We start from the raw sequence: 16,026 nt of genomic DNA, 5'->3' as shown, positions 1-16,026 counted from the left end.
ACTTACCTTGAAATAAAGTATTGTGAAAGTAATAGATATTACCAAGTTTATGAAAACAAAAAGTTCTACTTGGTGTGCTGAGTTGACTAAAGATGCTAAGAGGAAATCATACACTTAAGAATTCATCACACAGATGTTCAGGGTGAAAGATTTCCTGATTTAGACACAAAAGACCTGGATTGAAGGTTAATGCTGTCATTTGTCATTAGGGTAACCATGTGCCCAGGTTGTCTGGGGACCGTCCTGGTTTATATCTGTGGTCCTGACACAGTAAATAATACTGCCCTCTTTCAGGCTTAAAAATGTGTTGGTTTGGACAAGAAATTATATGGCCAACTTACTGTGATGACCAACTCTATTTTTACAATAATAAAGTTTTGCGTAATACATTTAGTCTTTCAGGCTGTTGAGGTAGCCAGAAGAAACCTGTGTATGAGAAAACATTTTGTAATCTGAACATCATTTATAAGAACTAGAAAGAGGTATATAAACATTAGTGTATTCATTTAGGCAGAAAGAATATAGTGACTTGTATACAGAGAGTGGTTTTATTTTATTTTAGTCAGTCATTCTCAAACAAATTTGGTATTACTCTTGTTTAAGTGGTTGTGTAATGCCCTAGTTTCCCAGAATATGTTATGTTGAAATCGAGGCACAACCGGGCAATGAAGAATATTGAAACCTAGATTTTACTTGTGAAGAGGATAAGTGGTAGATTCAAGGTCCCTTTATCAGTAGGAAGGAGAAACTTAATTCTGCCTAAATCTGAGAAGCCATTAACTAAGCATCGTGTGGACCACAGAACCTTGGCAAGCAAGAGTCAGCTCACCATTTGGAACTTTCAAAAACACAGTTTCTGGGACGAGATATTAGGGGATAGTTATTACTACTTCACAGGGTTGTTAAAAATATTAAAGAGATAATGTATATGGAAACATCGGGTCTGTAACCTGAAATTTTGAGTAGCTGCTTAATAAATACTAGTTGAGTAAATGCACAAGATCTGGGAAGAATGAAGCGTCAAGGGAATATATCCTACAAAATAATGCTCTTTCTTTAATTTTTTTCTATGCCAGCCAAGACCTATCCCTTATAGATTGTTATGAATGACCATGAATACAAGTTCATTTGACTGACTCAGATAACACTTATTACAAGCTGTGTGTGTCTTCTCAATCATTCAAACTATTTTTACTTCCAAAATCTGAAACTGAAGATTCTGAACCCCCTAGATTAGGATTTGAGGTCACCAAAAGACTCAATTTTACTATCTCCATCTACTGGCAGGGAGGAACTATCCCCAAGCATCTGGACTGGCATAGAAAAGAGGAGAAAGAACATTTAAAAGGTAAGCGAAACATATATTTTATTTACTCTCCATTTTAAACTTTTCTTATACACGCTTGACATAATCTCATGTGATTAAGGTTTATACAATGAACCCTATTAAAGCAGAGAGTTTCTTTAGGTTGGATCACATTCTTACCTGATTCTTCGACATGAGCAATTGTAGACTTGACTGTTTTCTTTTCATAGTGGGAGTCCTCACATCCTTGTACTTCTAAATGTCTGGCCAGTTGTGCCAGTGCTTCAGGGCTTGTTTTCATATTCCTAATAATCTGCAAACTGCAGCATGCTTACTGAAACATCTCTGTTCTCAATTGTGTATTCTCTGATATGTTCAAGGTAACGTTCCCTGGCTTATTGTTTTGGCTGTCATGGTGTAGAGAGAGTAGCAGGATGTTTCTCAAAGTGTAATTGATTATTCTGGTGTTTCTTAAGAGTATTTTTTCCATCCTTCACTGATACTTAACTTTCTTTCACAGAACTTACTGAATAAAAGGTCCTTGTTAATTCCTGAGTAAAAGTCTTAATACATTTTTTTATATCAGGGGCTTTTTCTTGGTATGTTGCTTCCCCATCATAAATCTTTTGTTCTGTATGACTTTTAACAGGATTACAACATTGCAATCAAATTTGAAAGTATGATGACTGCTATCAAATAAATATTTTGACGGTTTGTGTGGCTGTGCAGGAATAGATCTCTGTAAATTTAAATCATGTGTTTTAAGTGATTAGTATAGTTGTTCTTCAGGCTTCTGTTATGGATATCTTTCTTTAAAAAGCCTGATCTCTACTGGAAAATAAGAGTGATAGATAGCCACATGTCAAGACAATTAGTATTACTACAGTTGCTGTAATTAAATTAAGTACAATTTGTACTTTTTCTCCTGCCAGTTTTCTCCTGCATCCCCTCACTCCCTGGGCATGTATTTCCATAACTTTGTTCCATTTCTTTGTACAATGTTCAATTTCTTTCAGAAGAGGAATGGATGGATTTATAGGAAACATGGGTGGAGAGTTTTCAGCCTCAAAATCAGATTTCATGGGCAAGAATTTTCAAGGAAATGCTTTGTTGAGACAGGTCTGTTCCCTTTCTGGGAGGTCACAAATGCAGCTGGTCCATTTGCTGGCTGGGGATTACACTCACGTAAACAGTGCAAATACCATGCAGAAGGATTCTTAATCTTCTTGTGGCATCTGACACCGTCCAATCTGACAGACGTATCCTCAGAATCTTCCCTGAGATCAGAAGCTAAGGGAGTAGGTATTTTTGAATAATGTTGAAGGAACCAGTGATAAGGAGTGTCAGAGAATCATCCCTCCTCACACATGAAACTTCCAGTGGACTCTGTAAAGTTCAGTTCAGTTCCTGCTTTGAAATTGTGTTCAAAGTTCAAAATAGGTGTCTTCTTGACTCTGTCCCATCCTGTGTTTCAGCTCCTCTTTTTAGACTGCTCGACTCTGGATCTTTGGTTTGATTTTAAAAGTATTGTCATAAAACTAGCTGTTGTTGAAGAATTCTGCTAGCGGTTATATTCAGGCCAATTATTCGACACCTTCATGTTTGTGCTTATTTTCTCCCTTATAATAGCCCAACTAGATGATAAAATAACATAAGCTGAGCTGAAATAGCGTGGCATGATTTGGTATCTCCTGGTCATTATAAAAAATGCCTTTGCTTTGAGAAATAAAATTTAAGTAATCTATTTCCCCACCAAAATTATGTGTTTATTGATATTATTAATTTGCGACTTCCACTTCTTTTAAAAGTCTCACAGTTGTGTTTTATACACATTCTAACATCACTTGATGATTGAGGACAGTTGTTGGTTTTGGAGGGTGGGGTAGGGAGGTGATGTTTTCTAGCAGGGCAGAATGGTTAGAATGTTCATGAGCATAAGTCGGCTTAAACGTGGCCTGTGAAGGGCAATCATGGCTAGTGTAACTGCTCCTCACTTATTCCTGCTATCTTGATGTGGAATTACTACTGAAACCAAAGATCCTTCTGCAGATGTAACTTGCAAATCTCAAATGTTGCTTATGGAAAGAGATGCAAACCCAAACCCTCTCCATTATTGAGAGTGTTTAATTAATAACATTTAAAACATAAGGTGGGAGGACACGATTTGTATAGAAGTGACCAAATTTATTATTTGTCCTGTCTTTAGATGTTATTCATAAGAAACTCATAGGCTTATTACCTATAAATTATACACATTCATCTTTAATGATAAATATAAGTAGGAAGCAACCAAGTCTCATTTTTCAACACTGATGATGGTTGAATATATTAAGGCTGAAACAGGTTCCTATTTTATTGTTTCTTAAAAATCATTTATTTTGCCTAATTCAGAGTTTAACATAAGAGAGAATTTTAAGCATACTTTAAAAATTCACTTAAGTCATATACGAATGGCCTTATTTAATTAGTAAGTTTGTACTGATTACTGTTTCATTATTATTTTCCTTGATGCATTTTAAACGTCTTCCCATCAAAATGTCACTACTGTGTCTAGACATTGTGTGTTCACAAAGAAATCGGTCACTGCTTTCCACATTTGAAATTGCTGGTAAATTCCATCTGAATGTTGTAAATTATACATCCAGTGCAGATACAATACACTGACAGATCCTGAGTCTCCAAATGGATTAGGTTCTTTATTGGACATATCTTTTCTTAAATAAGCATATTTGTTTGTTTAGAGGTTAAGTAATATGAATTTGCACTTAATCGTGTGTCATAATATTTCATGTAAATACATTTCGCTGCTTAAAATATTTCAGAGCTCCTGGTATTTAATATGAATAATAATTTAATATGAATAATTTAATAATTTAATATGAATTCTACACTGAATAATGGTTTTAATTCAACAGGAGAGTCAATTAAATATTGAAAAAATGAAATCAATAGTGAATCTTTAAAGTGAATGTTTCTTTTATTCCTCATTTGTCTCTGTTCTATATTCTGGTTTTAGCCACCTTTTGGTATGTAAAATAATGTACAATTTAATGCAGAATAAAAACTAATAGCGTTGCTCAAACATGTTTCTGTGTAATGGTGTGTGTAATGTGTGTGTATACAATTATATTCGTTACTAATTGGTGTGCAGTAAAGGCTTTAAGGAGATTCTGTGTTTATATACTTGGCAATTTATCCTGCAGCGTAAGAGGTAAGAAGATTATTGCCAGTGTGTCTCCCATAATTGAGCCTTCACTGAAAATGTTATGTTATACCCCATTGTATAAAACCCAAGTAGGTTATTTTTATCACTACCTTAAGGCTAAAATAACATGCTGTCAAATCATTACCATTTCTATATCTCGTGCCTCAACAGCAGAAGAACTTTATGGATCTTACTTGCCATGTCCTTTGTAACATTAATCCAGATATTTTCAAGCATGAACAGGGAACACCAGTAATAATCACGCCAGGATAATGGTCCTGAATCATGGCCCATTTTGATTTTGGTCACATTCGTAAAAATCTTAACTCTAACTTGAATAATAGTAAGAGTGATTTGTTTAGTCATGTACCCGAGAAGCCCAGAGCTGGGCTGAATTCACTCTGTGGTTTGAGCTGGGATCTGGCTCCACTTTGCTGTACTGCTGTGTGTCTGTCTACTTCTGTGCATTGACTTTTCCATCAGACTGGATTCTAATATGACAGCTTATTGGCTACAGCAGCTCTGGGCCTTACTTCTGCACCCAACATGGTCTAATCCCCAACTGTTGAGGGGGAAAAAAAAAAGCCATTGGATTCACTCTGGCCCCTTAGAGCCATCCATGCAATGAGGGAAATGGACTCATGTTGATTTTCCAGGCATATTTCTGGGTAGAGTCAACCAGGGCTGCTTCACAGTGCTGGTGGGAAGGGGGAGGGATGCTATGAGGATGCTCATGTATAAACTTTCCCTCATTGCATTTGGAAGTTTTGCTATGAACTTCTGAACATGGGCCCTCGTTTCTTACCATTGTTCATAGGTAGGTAGGAAGCTTATGGGTGAATTCTTTTACTTCTTTTTAGATACAAAATAATTCAAACCTCTTTTTAAAGATAGTGCCAAGTCAAAGAAATGGCATAATTTCTACAAAGTTATCCTCTTTCCGCCTTCTTCAATCAACCTGTAGAAGGGAATCAGAAATTTGTATCACTGCTGAAAAATTACTGCTTCTTGCTTCATCAGTTTGATCTTTGTGAAATTGGATTCTTTATACATATTGACCAATTTTGCATTATCTTCCATAGCAATCTTCTATTTACTAACATCAGAAAAACTGGATACCTGATAATAAATTTTCTTTCTCACTGTGTTTGAATTAGGACGAATATGATGGACAAAGTTTCTCCTTCACATACATACTGATTTGTAATTATCAAGATGGTTAGTTTATATGAGCATCGTTTCATATGAAATTTAAAACAGTCTCTGATTATCTCTAGTTTATAAAAAAATAAACCCTGATATCAAGTGTCTTGCCTAAAATAACAGATTTTTAAAAATTAATTCATTACTCTATTTTTGGCTGCATTGGGTCTTTGGCGTGGCTCGCGGGCTCTAGAGCGCAGGCTCAGTCGTTGCAGTGCACAGGCTTAGTTGCTCCACGGCACGTGGGATCTTCCCAGACCAGGGCTCGAACCCATGTCCCTTGCATTGGCTAGAAGATTCTTAACCACTGCACCACCAGAGAAGTCACAAAATAACAGATTTTTATTATCAACTGATTCATAGTTCAGAGTTAAGATAAAATAATGACAACAATTGTGGCATTCTCAGTGTGATAAAATTATAAAACACGTTTTATTTTAAAATGAGTTAGTATGTTAAGAAAATGGCAAATCTCAGTAATGAGTAATCTGTCACCTTCAGCTGAAATATATATGTAGGTTATAATAGATGAACTTGGGGTAAATATGAATTAAGGGACTTTAATTGGGGAGGAATGTGCATTGTAAAAGCTTCTTATTCTCATATGTGTAGTCTCTGGAAACTTATGAATGAAGGATGGAGTGTTGAAACTGTTTTATTGCCAAGTTCCAAGATATCAAGTTTCTTTATACTAACAATATGTACTATGTGGTGCCATGTGCCAGGCACAGAGCTAGATACTGGTTACAGACTTCAAAATCAGTTTTGCCTAGAAGATTTTCTACCTCACTAGAAGTTCAGAGTGTGGCAGAAAAGAAAGAAATGTCAGCCCACATGTGATGATTAAAGTATGTCATCCTACATAGAGAACAGACTTGTGGTTGCCAAGGGAGAGGGGGTGGGAGAGGGATGGACTGGGAGTTTGGGATTAGCAGATGAAAACTATTATATAGGAAGGATAAACCACAAGGTCCTACTGTATAGCACAGGGAACTATCTCCAATCTCCTGGAGTTAAACCATAATGGAAAAGAATATAAAAAAGAATGTATATATATGTATAACTGAATCACTTTGCTGCACAGCAGAAATTAACACAATGTTGTAAATCAACTATACTTCAATAAAATAAATTTTAAAAAATGCAGCCCTAAAGGAATGTACAAAGGGAATTAAGGATTACATTCCATAAAAGGTGACATCTGAAGTGGGTTTTGATAATTGAATATGTATTTACTAGAATACCTAGTCTAGGAATGATACTAAATTACAGTCCTAGAAGTTGTCACATTAAGAGGACAAGGCTTTGTCTTGTTCTGACGTCCCAAGCCCTTGGTACAGCGCATGAAACATAATAGGTTCTCAATATATGATTTTTGACTATTCATTCCCTTGAGGAATAAAATGATTATCTTTTGGAAGAAATTCAAGAACTTCAATTAGGCATATTTTAAATAATTGCATTTTTCTTTATGGCTTACTTAATATAGCAATCTCTTCTTTTATTTTTCCTTAGTGAACATTTATTTTTGCAATTTGTAAACAGTTTGAGGTAGACAACACTAACTTTTTTTGATTGTTTTTGTTTTATTTTGCTATTGTTTTAAAGTATGGGAAACAGTAGATGGAGCCAATAAGAAAACAAAAACTTGAGTCTCAATTTTTTTCGTATTATTGTATTAAGTATTATTGTACTTTTGTGTTTAGTCTGAATTTAAAATATTAAGCATGAAAACAAGGTACTTCTATATAGTTTGGAATTTATGGAGAGAGATTTGTTTGTGCTGTGGAGTTCAAGTATATGTTCTCTCTACAGAATCAAGTAAGATTAGGTGAGATTACTCTGGATTTTCTAGGCAAAAAGTGACAATTTATGGATCCAGTGAAACTAGCAACAAATACATACATATATATATATATATGTGTGTGTGTGTGTGTGTGTGTGTGCATGTATATATATGTTAAATAATTTTAACTAACTTTTGTTAAAAGTGAAATTTGCTAATTAAGAGTTAATGAGACTGAAAATGGAAATAGCCATATAAAAAACTAGCAAGATTAAGATAAAGAAGGATTATCACAGGCAAAACAAAGAAAATAGTGAGCAGACCAAAGCCCAAATAAGACCAGTGAGTATGTGTATGCATCAAGGAAGGATTTAGAAATAGGTGCACCTGACTATTACAGAAATTCCTTTTCTAACACAATTTGAAGATAACATATATTTGGAAGTAAACGCATCAAAGATCTCATAAGACACCTGTGAAATCTACCAGTTTATGGGGGCACATCCCTACGCCCTCCCTATGTGAACAGGAACTGGAATTCTTCAGAACTTAAAGCTAAACCAAAACTGGAGGCCTTTCTTTTTACCTCATTCTTAGTCCTCCAGGTCTTTTCTGCTATTGCCAACTTAAAGCATTAACATGGAGAAGGACATGGATGGTTTCTCTTTCTTTAGGAATTATATCTTGTCCACAGAGTTTTTTTTTTTTAATGTTTATTTATGTATTTATTTTGGTGCTCCGGGTCTTAGTTGCGGCATGCATGTGGGATCTAGTTCCCTGGCTAGGGATGGAACCTAGGCCCCCTGCATTGGGAGTGCAGAGTCTTGCCCACTGGTCCACCAGGGAAGTCCCTACAAAACTTCTTTTTTGATGTTATCTTTTTAAATAAGAGAGCTTTTCAAGCATTAAATTTTTTTTTATTGCTTTTCATGATTCTCTTACTCCTTCCCTCTTTTGTTCTTAATAAATATACTTTTTTTTTTTTTTTTTTTTTTTTGCGGTACGTGGGCCTCTCACTGTTGTGGGCTCTCCCGTTGCAGAGCACAGGCTCCGGACGCGCAGGCTCAGTGGCCATGGCTCACGGGCCCAGCCGCTCCGCGGCATGTGGGATCTTCCTGGACCGGGGCACGAACCCGTGTTCCCTGCATCGGCAGGCGGACTCTCAACCACTGTGCCACCAGGGAAGCCCAATAAATATACTTTTAAAGGGGCTAACAGTCTGAAATGCATGGCAAATATTATGAAGTTGCTTTGGTTTTACTGTTAACTTATTGAATACATACAGATGTGTAATGATTCTTCATAACTGAATTGTATGTGAACATATATAGTCAACAATTTTAGAGTCTTCACATTATTAATCTCCCTTCTTTTCATTTTCTATTGTTATTTTATGTTAGTTTTCAATACTCTGACCTCAAGGAGGGTTGGGAAGGATAATATGAAATGATGGTGTTAATTTTAATTTTTAAAATTTAGTGTTTATATATATATTTTCACTTTTAATGCTGCCTCACCTGGATGAACAAGACTTATCTGGATGAACAAGACTTATTCTTGTTGAGGATGCATTGCAAGGAGCATGTTGTAAATACGTTAATGATTGCTGACAAACATTTGTTTCGTTTCTTTGGTACTTTCTTTGAGTGTACTGTCCATTGTTTAGGAAAAGCAAACGTTCAATAAAGTAGTCACAAAATAGGTACTTGTCTCATCCCTAAAATCCTAGTAAAGTTCTGTGTTTGGAAAGATGACTTGTTAAGCAACTGAACTATGAACGTGAAGTCTTATTTTGGTAGATCCTACTCTTTGTTGCTTTTTTTTTTTTTCTTTTCGATTATAGGCCTCGTTGTTTGAGATTTACATGTAACGTTGACAGTCATGTGCAAATCATATGTATTTGGTGGCAAACCTCACTGCGTTCTGAGATGATTTTGGGGGAGCAGCAATTTAACTTAAAAGGAAATTTACAATTCTTTTACCACAAATAAGGCCTAGATTTTCATCCTTTAAATTATGCTTAATTATAGTTTAATGGAATTGTGAACTATAAAGGAAAAAATAAAGATGTAAACACAATCTAAGTATATACGTTTTAGCCATGAGCTTTTTTTGACTGAAGATATAAAAATAGAATTCAGGTCTTTTAGTAACCATGTAGTTTACATATATGAAAGTGTAAACACTGTTATATTTGTAAACAGTGCTGTGGATGATATAAGGCACTCTTTTTTTTTTCTTTTTTGAGACAGAATGGGGCAAATAATATATTTTAATAAATTTGATTGGAAAAAAATAATTCATTAAAAAATATTAGCTGCCAAAATGAGAAGGACTCGATATAAGCTACTGCTCTAAAAATACCTCTGAAATATGTAGGCTATTGTATTAAAATTTAGATAATGGGGAAATATCTCATTTTTAAAAGAAATCTTTGAAAGCAGACAATATATTAACTTAATTTTAATAGTAGATTACGATCATTTTCTTTAAAAAATTGTCAGTATAGAGGAGAATTCATCTAACTTTATAGATCCTTCTGTGTCCTTATGAGATATACTGGTGCTAAATTATGTGCACAGGAGAGGTATTGATTATTTGATATATGTTAATATAACCAATGGCCATATCAAACATTAGCCCCCAATAAGAGGGAACATGCTTTTGCACAAGTTATAATTATAAATAATAATTATTTAATTTAAACATCCTATGGCACTTAAGGCATATTTACTAATATGATGATATTCCCCATTATATGAACTGTATATATTCAAAGGAAATTATGTTTGTCTTTATCTTGTCTTAGACAATATAAAATCATACTTAACACTCATTGTTGAAACAGCTGAGTTTAAGAGAATGAAAAAGCTGCTTTAAGAACCATAACTACACCTTGTTAAGGTTATTTGGGGTGTTTTAACAATAAAACAGGTATTCTTTAACCCTAACCATATTCTCACTAATAAATAACCCTTAACATTGTCTTTGAATTCAAGAAGTTTCTTAGAGCATATTCTTAAGTTGCATTTTATCAGTGTGAGATATGTATTTTGAGTCACATAAATAGTAAATGAAAAGTTGCTACAATTACTCTAAGTGCCGTTGAAGAACGAAGGGCAAAAAGACATACTTGCAAATCAAATAGCTTTGTGCACAACAGAAGGTATATTAATTGTCTACTGTTAGGTAAGAAATCACCACGAACCCGCAGTTTTAAACACCCTGTTTGCTCTCAGCTCTGGAGCTCAGAAATCCAGGCCTGGGAGACTGGGCTTTTGCTCCAAGTTTTTTTTTTTTTTTTTGCTGTACGCGGGCCTCTCACTGCTGTGGCACAGGCTCCGGACACACAGGCTCTGCGGCCATGGCTTGCGGGCCCAGCCGCTCCGCGGCATGTGGGATCTTCCGGGATCGGGGCACGAACCCGTGTCCCCTGCATCGGCAGGCGGACTCTCAACCACTGCGCCACCAGGGAAGCCCTTGCTCCAAGTTTTTACAAGACTAAAATCAAGGTATGAGCGAAATTCGATTCCTTTCTGGAGGCTGGTGAAGAGTCTGCCTCCGATTCATTGAGGTCTCTTGAGGTTTCAGGATAAAACCCCCTCTTTCTTGGTACCTCTCAGCCACCCACATCCTGAACACACAACCTGCTCCCCTTCCAAGGCCACCACACAGAATTCTCCCCATTGATTCTCTTTCACACTTGGAATTTCTAAGATCAAGAAGGGCCAGCTTCTGTTAAGTGTTCACCCTATTAGGTTAGGCTTCTCCTATAATCTAACTTTTTATTAACTCAAAGTTAACTGACCTGATCATGGGAGTAATACCCCATCCTTGTCACAGCTTCCACCCACTCAAGGCAGGGACTCCTGATGCATGAGGGACATTGGGGGTAGCCTCAGAGTCTGCCTTCCAGAGTGGGAAGCAAGGTCATTGGTGTAAACTCATGGAGAGAGCACGTGGAGTTGAAATACTTAGCAGGCAAACTTGGCACGAAGTAGTCCATTGGTCAAAAAGGAATTCACAGATCCACACTACTGTCGATAAAACAGATAACCAACAAGGACCCACTGTAGAGCACAGGGAACTGTACTCAGTGTCTTGTAATGACCTATAATGGAAACGAATCTGAAAAAAATAGATACATATGTATGTATCACTGAATCACTTTTCTGTACACCTGAAGCTAACACAATACTGTAAATCAATTATGTTTCAATTAAAAAAAGGGAAGTAGGGTATAGGAGTGAAAGAATTGAAGAGGAAAAGGCAGAAAACCATAATAGAAAGAAAAAAAAAAGAAGAAAAATGTAGTTTAGTATAAAATGTCAATGATTTAATAGGCCTTAGACAACTCTATATTGCACAGTTTGATGGGATGTACCTAAAAGAAGTCAATAAAATGAGAATTTTTTTCATATTTCTGAAAGTAACTATGCATATATTGAGATTGGACGTTGGGAAATGGGCAAATAAAAGAAAAATCGTGCTTATAAAGTAATGATATTCTTTTCTCTGTGTAATACTGCAAATACAAAGTTCAGTCTTATGAAGCAAATCTCTAAATCATGAAAACTAATGAGGTATTGGTACAGTGTAATATTGTTGTCCTGATGTTATGAGTATATCAAAGTTGAACAAAAAACGTGTCAGGTGTTATGCACATTACTTCATGTGTTCAAGGTGCAGTTTAGGACTTTTAAATTGTTTTAGAAATTGAATAAAAGAGTCTTTAAAAGTTTTTTTTTTTTTTAACTGGGATTTAGCAAACTTAATGGATTGGATTTTCATGGCCTGAAAAAAGTGTAACTGTCTTACTTCTTAGATTTTCTTCGTGTAGGTAAACAGCTGCTCCTTTTCCAAATACCAATTATTTGTTTCCTCTCATTATGAACTCTCAGTTGGGTGGATATAAGAACACTTTTGTCTCTACACTACTGTGTGTAAAATAGATAAACAACTGGGACCTACTGTATAGCACAGGAAACTATATTCAATATCTTGTAATGACCTATAATGGAAAAGAATCTGAAAAAAAATCTATATATAAATGAATCATGTTGCTGTACACCTGAAACACTGTAAGTCAACTATGCTTCAATAAAAAAAGAACACTTTTGTCTCAACAAATTGTCTGAATTTGCCCGTCCCCTCATCTCTCCCCCCAACAATCTAAGCAAAAGAAAAAGATATTAATAACAATGTATTTTGGCATTTCACCGTGTAGAATGTTGCCATGCCTAATAAACTTGGAAGCTATTTTAGACTGTATTCTCCTCTTAGAAATTTAAAATTCATGTTAGCCTTTTAAAGTCACTGAGAAGTCCTGCAACATTTCTTATAATTTTATATCTTCATAGACTGCTGTTAGTTTCCTTACAACAAGAAATTGATACCATTGCTTTGACCTCATTTCATTTTTCGAGGTCATTTAAGGGTTGACATCATTTAGTAATTACAGTTCATGGGAAACTTTGGGCTTATATTGGTTACCTTTTTTCAGAAGTTATTTTGAAACCTATAATTTTTGAAATGTCTGTTCTAAGTGTGTGTCTATGCTTATGTTTTTACTTTCAGGAGTACAAGATCCCCAGCATGAGAGAATTATTACTGTGTCTACTAATGGAAGTATTCACAGCCCGAGGTTTCCTCATACTTATCCAAGAAATATGGTCTTGGTATGGAGATTAGTAGCAGTAGAGGAAAATGTATGGATACAGCTCACATTTGATGAGAGATTTGGGCTTGAAGACCCAGAAGATGACATATGCAAGTAAGTGATCATACTTGAAATTCCAACAGTGTAACAACTGTTACAGTCTTTCAAGTTGCTTCATTTTGAGGCTGTGATTTTAAATGGCATCTTTTGTTCTCTTATGTTTTTCTGATGATCCAAGAAATTTAAAACCTTATTTAAGCTCTGTTTCTATCTACATCTGAAAGTAATTTGAGGTAATATATGGTAAAAAAAAACATTACATATAGAGTAAAACAATTTATAAAATAAGGAGTAGAGAATAAAAAGCCAAGTAAAGGAATGTAGGTTGTGCCAGAGTTACCACTAGTTCCAAAACTTTTACCTTTGTGCTTCCTTATAGCCAAATCAATAAGATAAATAGTAAGCTATAAATAGAAAGAGCAGTGTCCATGCATACATATTATCCATAGTATCCAGTATCCATAGCTACACAAATAGATACATACATACACCCAGAACTAAGAAATTTGCATATTTCATTACAAGGAAGAAATACAGTTCTGAAAGCAGAGTTAGACATTTAGGCTAACATTATAGTTGGCCAGGTAGAAATTTATCATAATTCTCCTAGAAGCTTTCATGAACCAAAGTCAGCTGGAGTATTTCAACCACGCAAAAGACCACCTACCGTATGTCATACAAATATTAGTCTTTAAATCCTATGTGAATATACTTGTCAAGGTTGGGTGGTCTCATGGAAGATTTTTCACTTCAATGGCATTTGTATATCATGAAAATATTTTACTTGAGCTTATTTGTGGGGTTCTTTATTTTCCCTTTGATATACAAGTTAAAAGAGAATTTTCTCTTTGTGGTATATTACAGATAAATATTTCAATACAGATAAGATAAACTTTATACTTGCTGTCATCACAATTTGTATCTTTAACATTTATGTATAGTTACATTTTTTTTCCAAGTTCTTCTTTCTGTGGCTATGTGTTTCGGGTTATTTTTTCCCTTCCATCTCTAATTTTAGGCTTTGAGAAGGATCAGTTATTCTAGCTATTTTTGGAGATGGTGTTATTCAACCCTTCATTCTATAGATAAGCAAACCAGCCCGACAAGTAAAGTAGCTGCCTTAGGTCTCATTCATGCTTTATAACTCAACACGTACTAAAATCCATTTTTCTAACCCTCCTAGAGATGGTTTTTCACCATGCTGTTCTACACCTCTTGCCTTCTTTTCATATGGAGGATTACATAATGTTGTAAAAACTGCAGAGGGTTTAAGGTTTGGCCCTCCTTGCAAAGTAGCAAGTTAACCTACCACAGTTTCATGGATGCTGATTGCAGACAGGAGGCTCCCGGGTCCGAGACAAAGGATCAGTGACAGCAGTGGCAGTGACAGGAGTTCTGTTCCCACAGGTCAGTGCCAGCAGGGCCACGTGACACCTGCATGCCTGGCTGGACGTGTGACGGGACAGGCAGCGTCCTGTGTGCATGCGTGTGTGCACACGTGTGTGTGTGATGCATGTGATTAGTTAGATCACAGAAGACAAACCATCATCCAGAATGCCTACCGTAGCATTCTGTGGCTCAACTTCACTCACCATATGAGATTCAAGAAAAGTGACTCTTCCAATAGTTCTGAAAGCCCTTCTTTTTGTGCTTCCTTGATTTACCTTCCTATTATTACTGCACATATAATCATTGTCTTAAGTTTTTTCTGTTTTTCCTCGACCTCCCGATTTTCTCTGTAATTTTACCACATGTACACATCTCCCTGTGAACTAGCCTGTAAAAATTATGTTTTGCCTCTTTTGAAGTATATATCAGTGGGATAATACTACGTGCTTACTCCTGTGACTTGAGGCAGTATGATGTTTTTCGAGTTCATGTGGATGCAGAGAGCTTGGATCCATTGCTTTCTGTGACGGACCGTACTCCATTGTATAAATAGGCAACCTTTCTTGTCTTTTCCGCTTTGATGAATGTCTGGCTTATTTCCAACTCTCCTTGTCCAAAGTGCAAGAAAACTTTCTTTGAATCTATAGCTGAGAATGGTACTGCTGTCTTAAGAAATTAATATTTTCAACTTCATGAGGTAGAGTTAAATTATTCTTAAAAGTGACCAATTTACAGTTCTACCAACAATATACAAAATTTTGATTTTCTGCATTCTCCCCAACCTTTTGATTTGGCATTCTTTTAATTCTGGGTATTAGGTTAAGGGTAGAATTGTACCTTAATGTTAATTCCTATTTGTTTCTTCTTATTAGCAGTGAGCTTGAAAATTTTCATATTGTTATTGGCTACTCAGATATCCTTTGCTGCGAAATGCCTGCTTATGTCTTTTGCCCAGTTTTTACTGGGATCTTTGGCTATTTAAACTTTGGTTTCCACATTTAAGTCCTTGATTCATCTGTAATTTATCTATCGATGTGAGGTTTTTCAGTAGGGTATCCCATAGAGTCCTGACATCATTTATTGAATAGTCACACTTTCTTCCAATGATGCACAAAGCCAGCTAACTTACAGGTCAGATTTTTGTATCTGATCTGGCCAGTTTCTCGGTTCTCTGTTCTGTTCCTTGGGTTTACTGTGCCCCCCTGTGTACCAAATTGACCCTGTCTCAATTACTGTAGCATTACAGAAGCTGTGTGGTAGGGAAGTCGCCTTGTTTTCCTCTCCTTTTCGAGCATCCTCACCATTTTACTTTTCAATATATGCTTTTAGAAATAGGTTACCAAGTTCCTTGAAAACTCCTGTTGTGATTTTTTATTGAAATAGCATTGCATGTATAGATCATTCTGAGAAGAATTGAC

The 16,026-nt window shown here is 35.7% G+C and overlaps 1 protein-coding gene across 2 annotated transcripts in view; it reads left to right on the top strand.

Moving 5' to 3' along the window:
• PDGFC (platelet derived growth factor C) overlaps positions 1–16,026 on the top strand; it is a 211,266-nt gene that overhangs the window by 106,376 nt on the left and 88,864 nt on the right. Inside the window, exons 2-3 of one of the 2 annotated variants that reach the window (XM_060114551.1) lie at positions 1,288–1,348; positions 13,078–13,273. In XM_060114551.1, the coding sequence (XP_059970534.1) occupies positions 13,170–13,273 (104 nt within the window). In that variant the 5' untranslated portion in view covers positions 1,288–1,348; positions 13,078–13,169. The remainder of the gene's footprint in view (positions 1–1,287; positions 1,349–13,077; positions 13,274–16,026) is intronic. The other variant, XM_060114547.1, reaches the window with a different exon arrangement.

Source organism: Mesoplodon densirostris, chromosome 1 (genome assembly GCF_025265405.1).
Source record: "Mesoplodon densirostris isolate mMesDen1 chromosome 1, mMesDen1 primary haplotype, whole genome shotgun sequence".
In the NCBI taxonomy this organism is placed as follows: domain Eukaryota; kingdom Metazoa; phylum Chordata; class Mammalia; order Artiodactyla; family Ziphiidae; genus Mesoplodon; species Mesoplodon densirostris.
The sequence above is the reverse complement of the archived record's forward strand: the minus strand, read 5'-3'. Positions and strand labels throughout refer to the sequence as shown.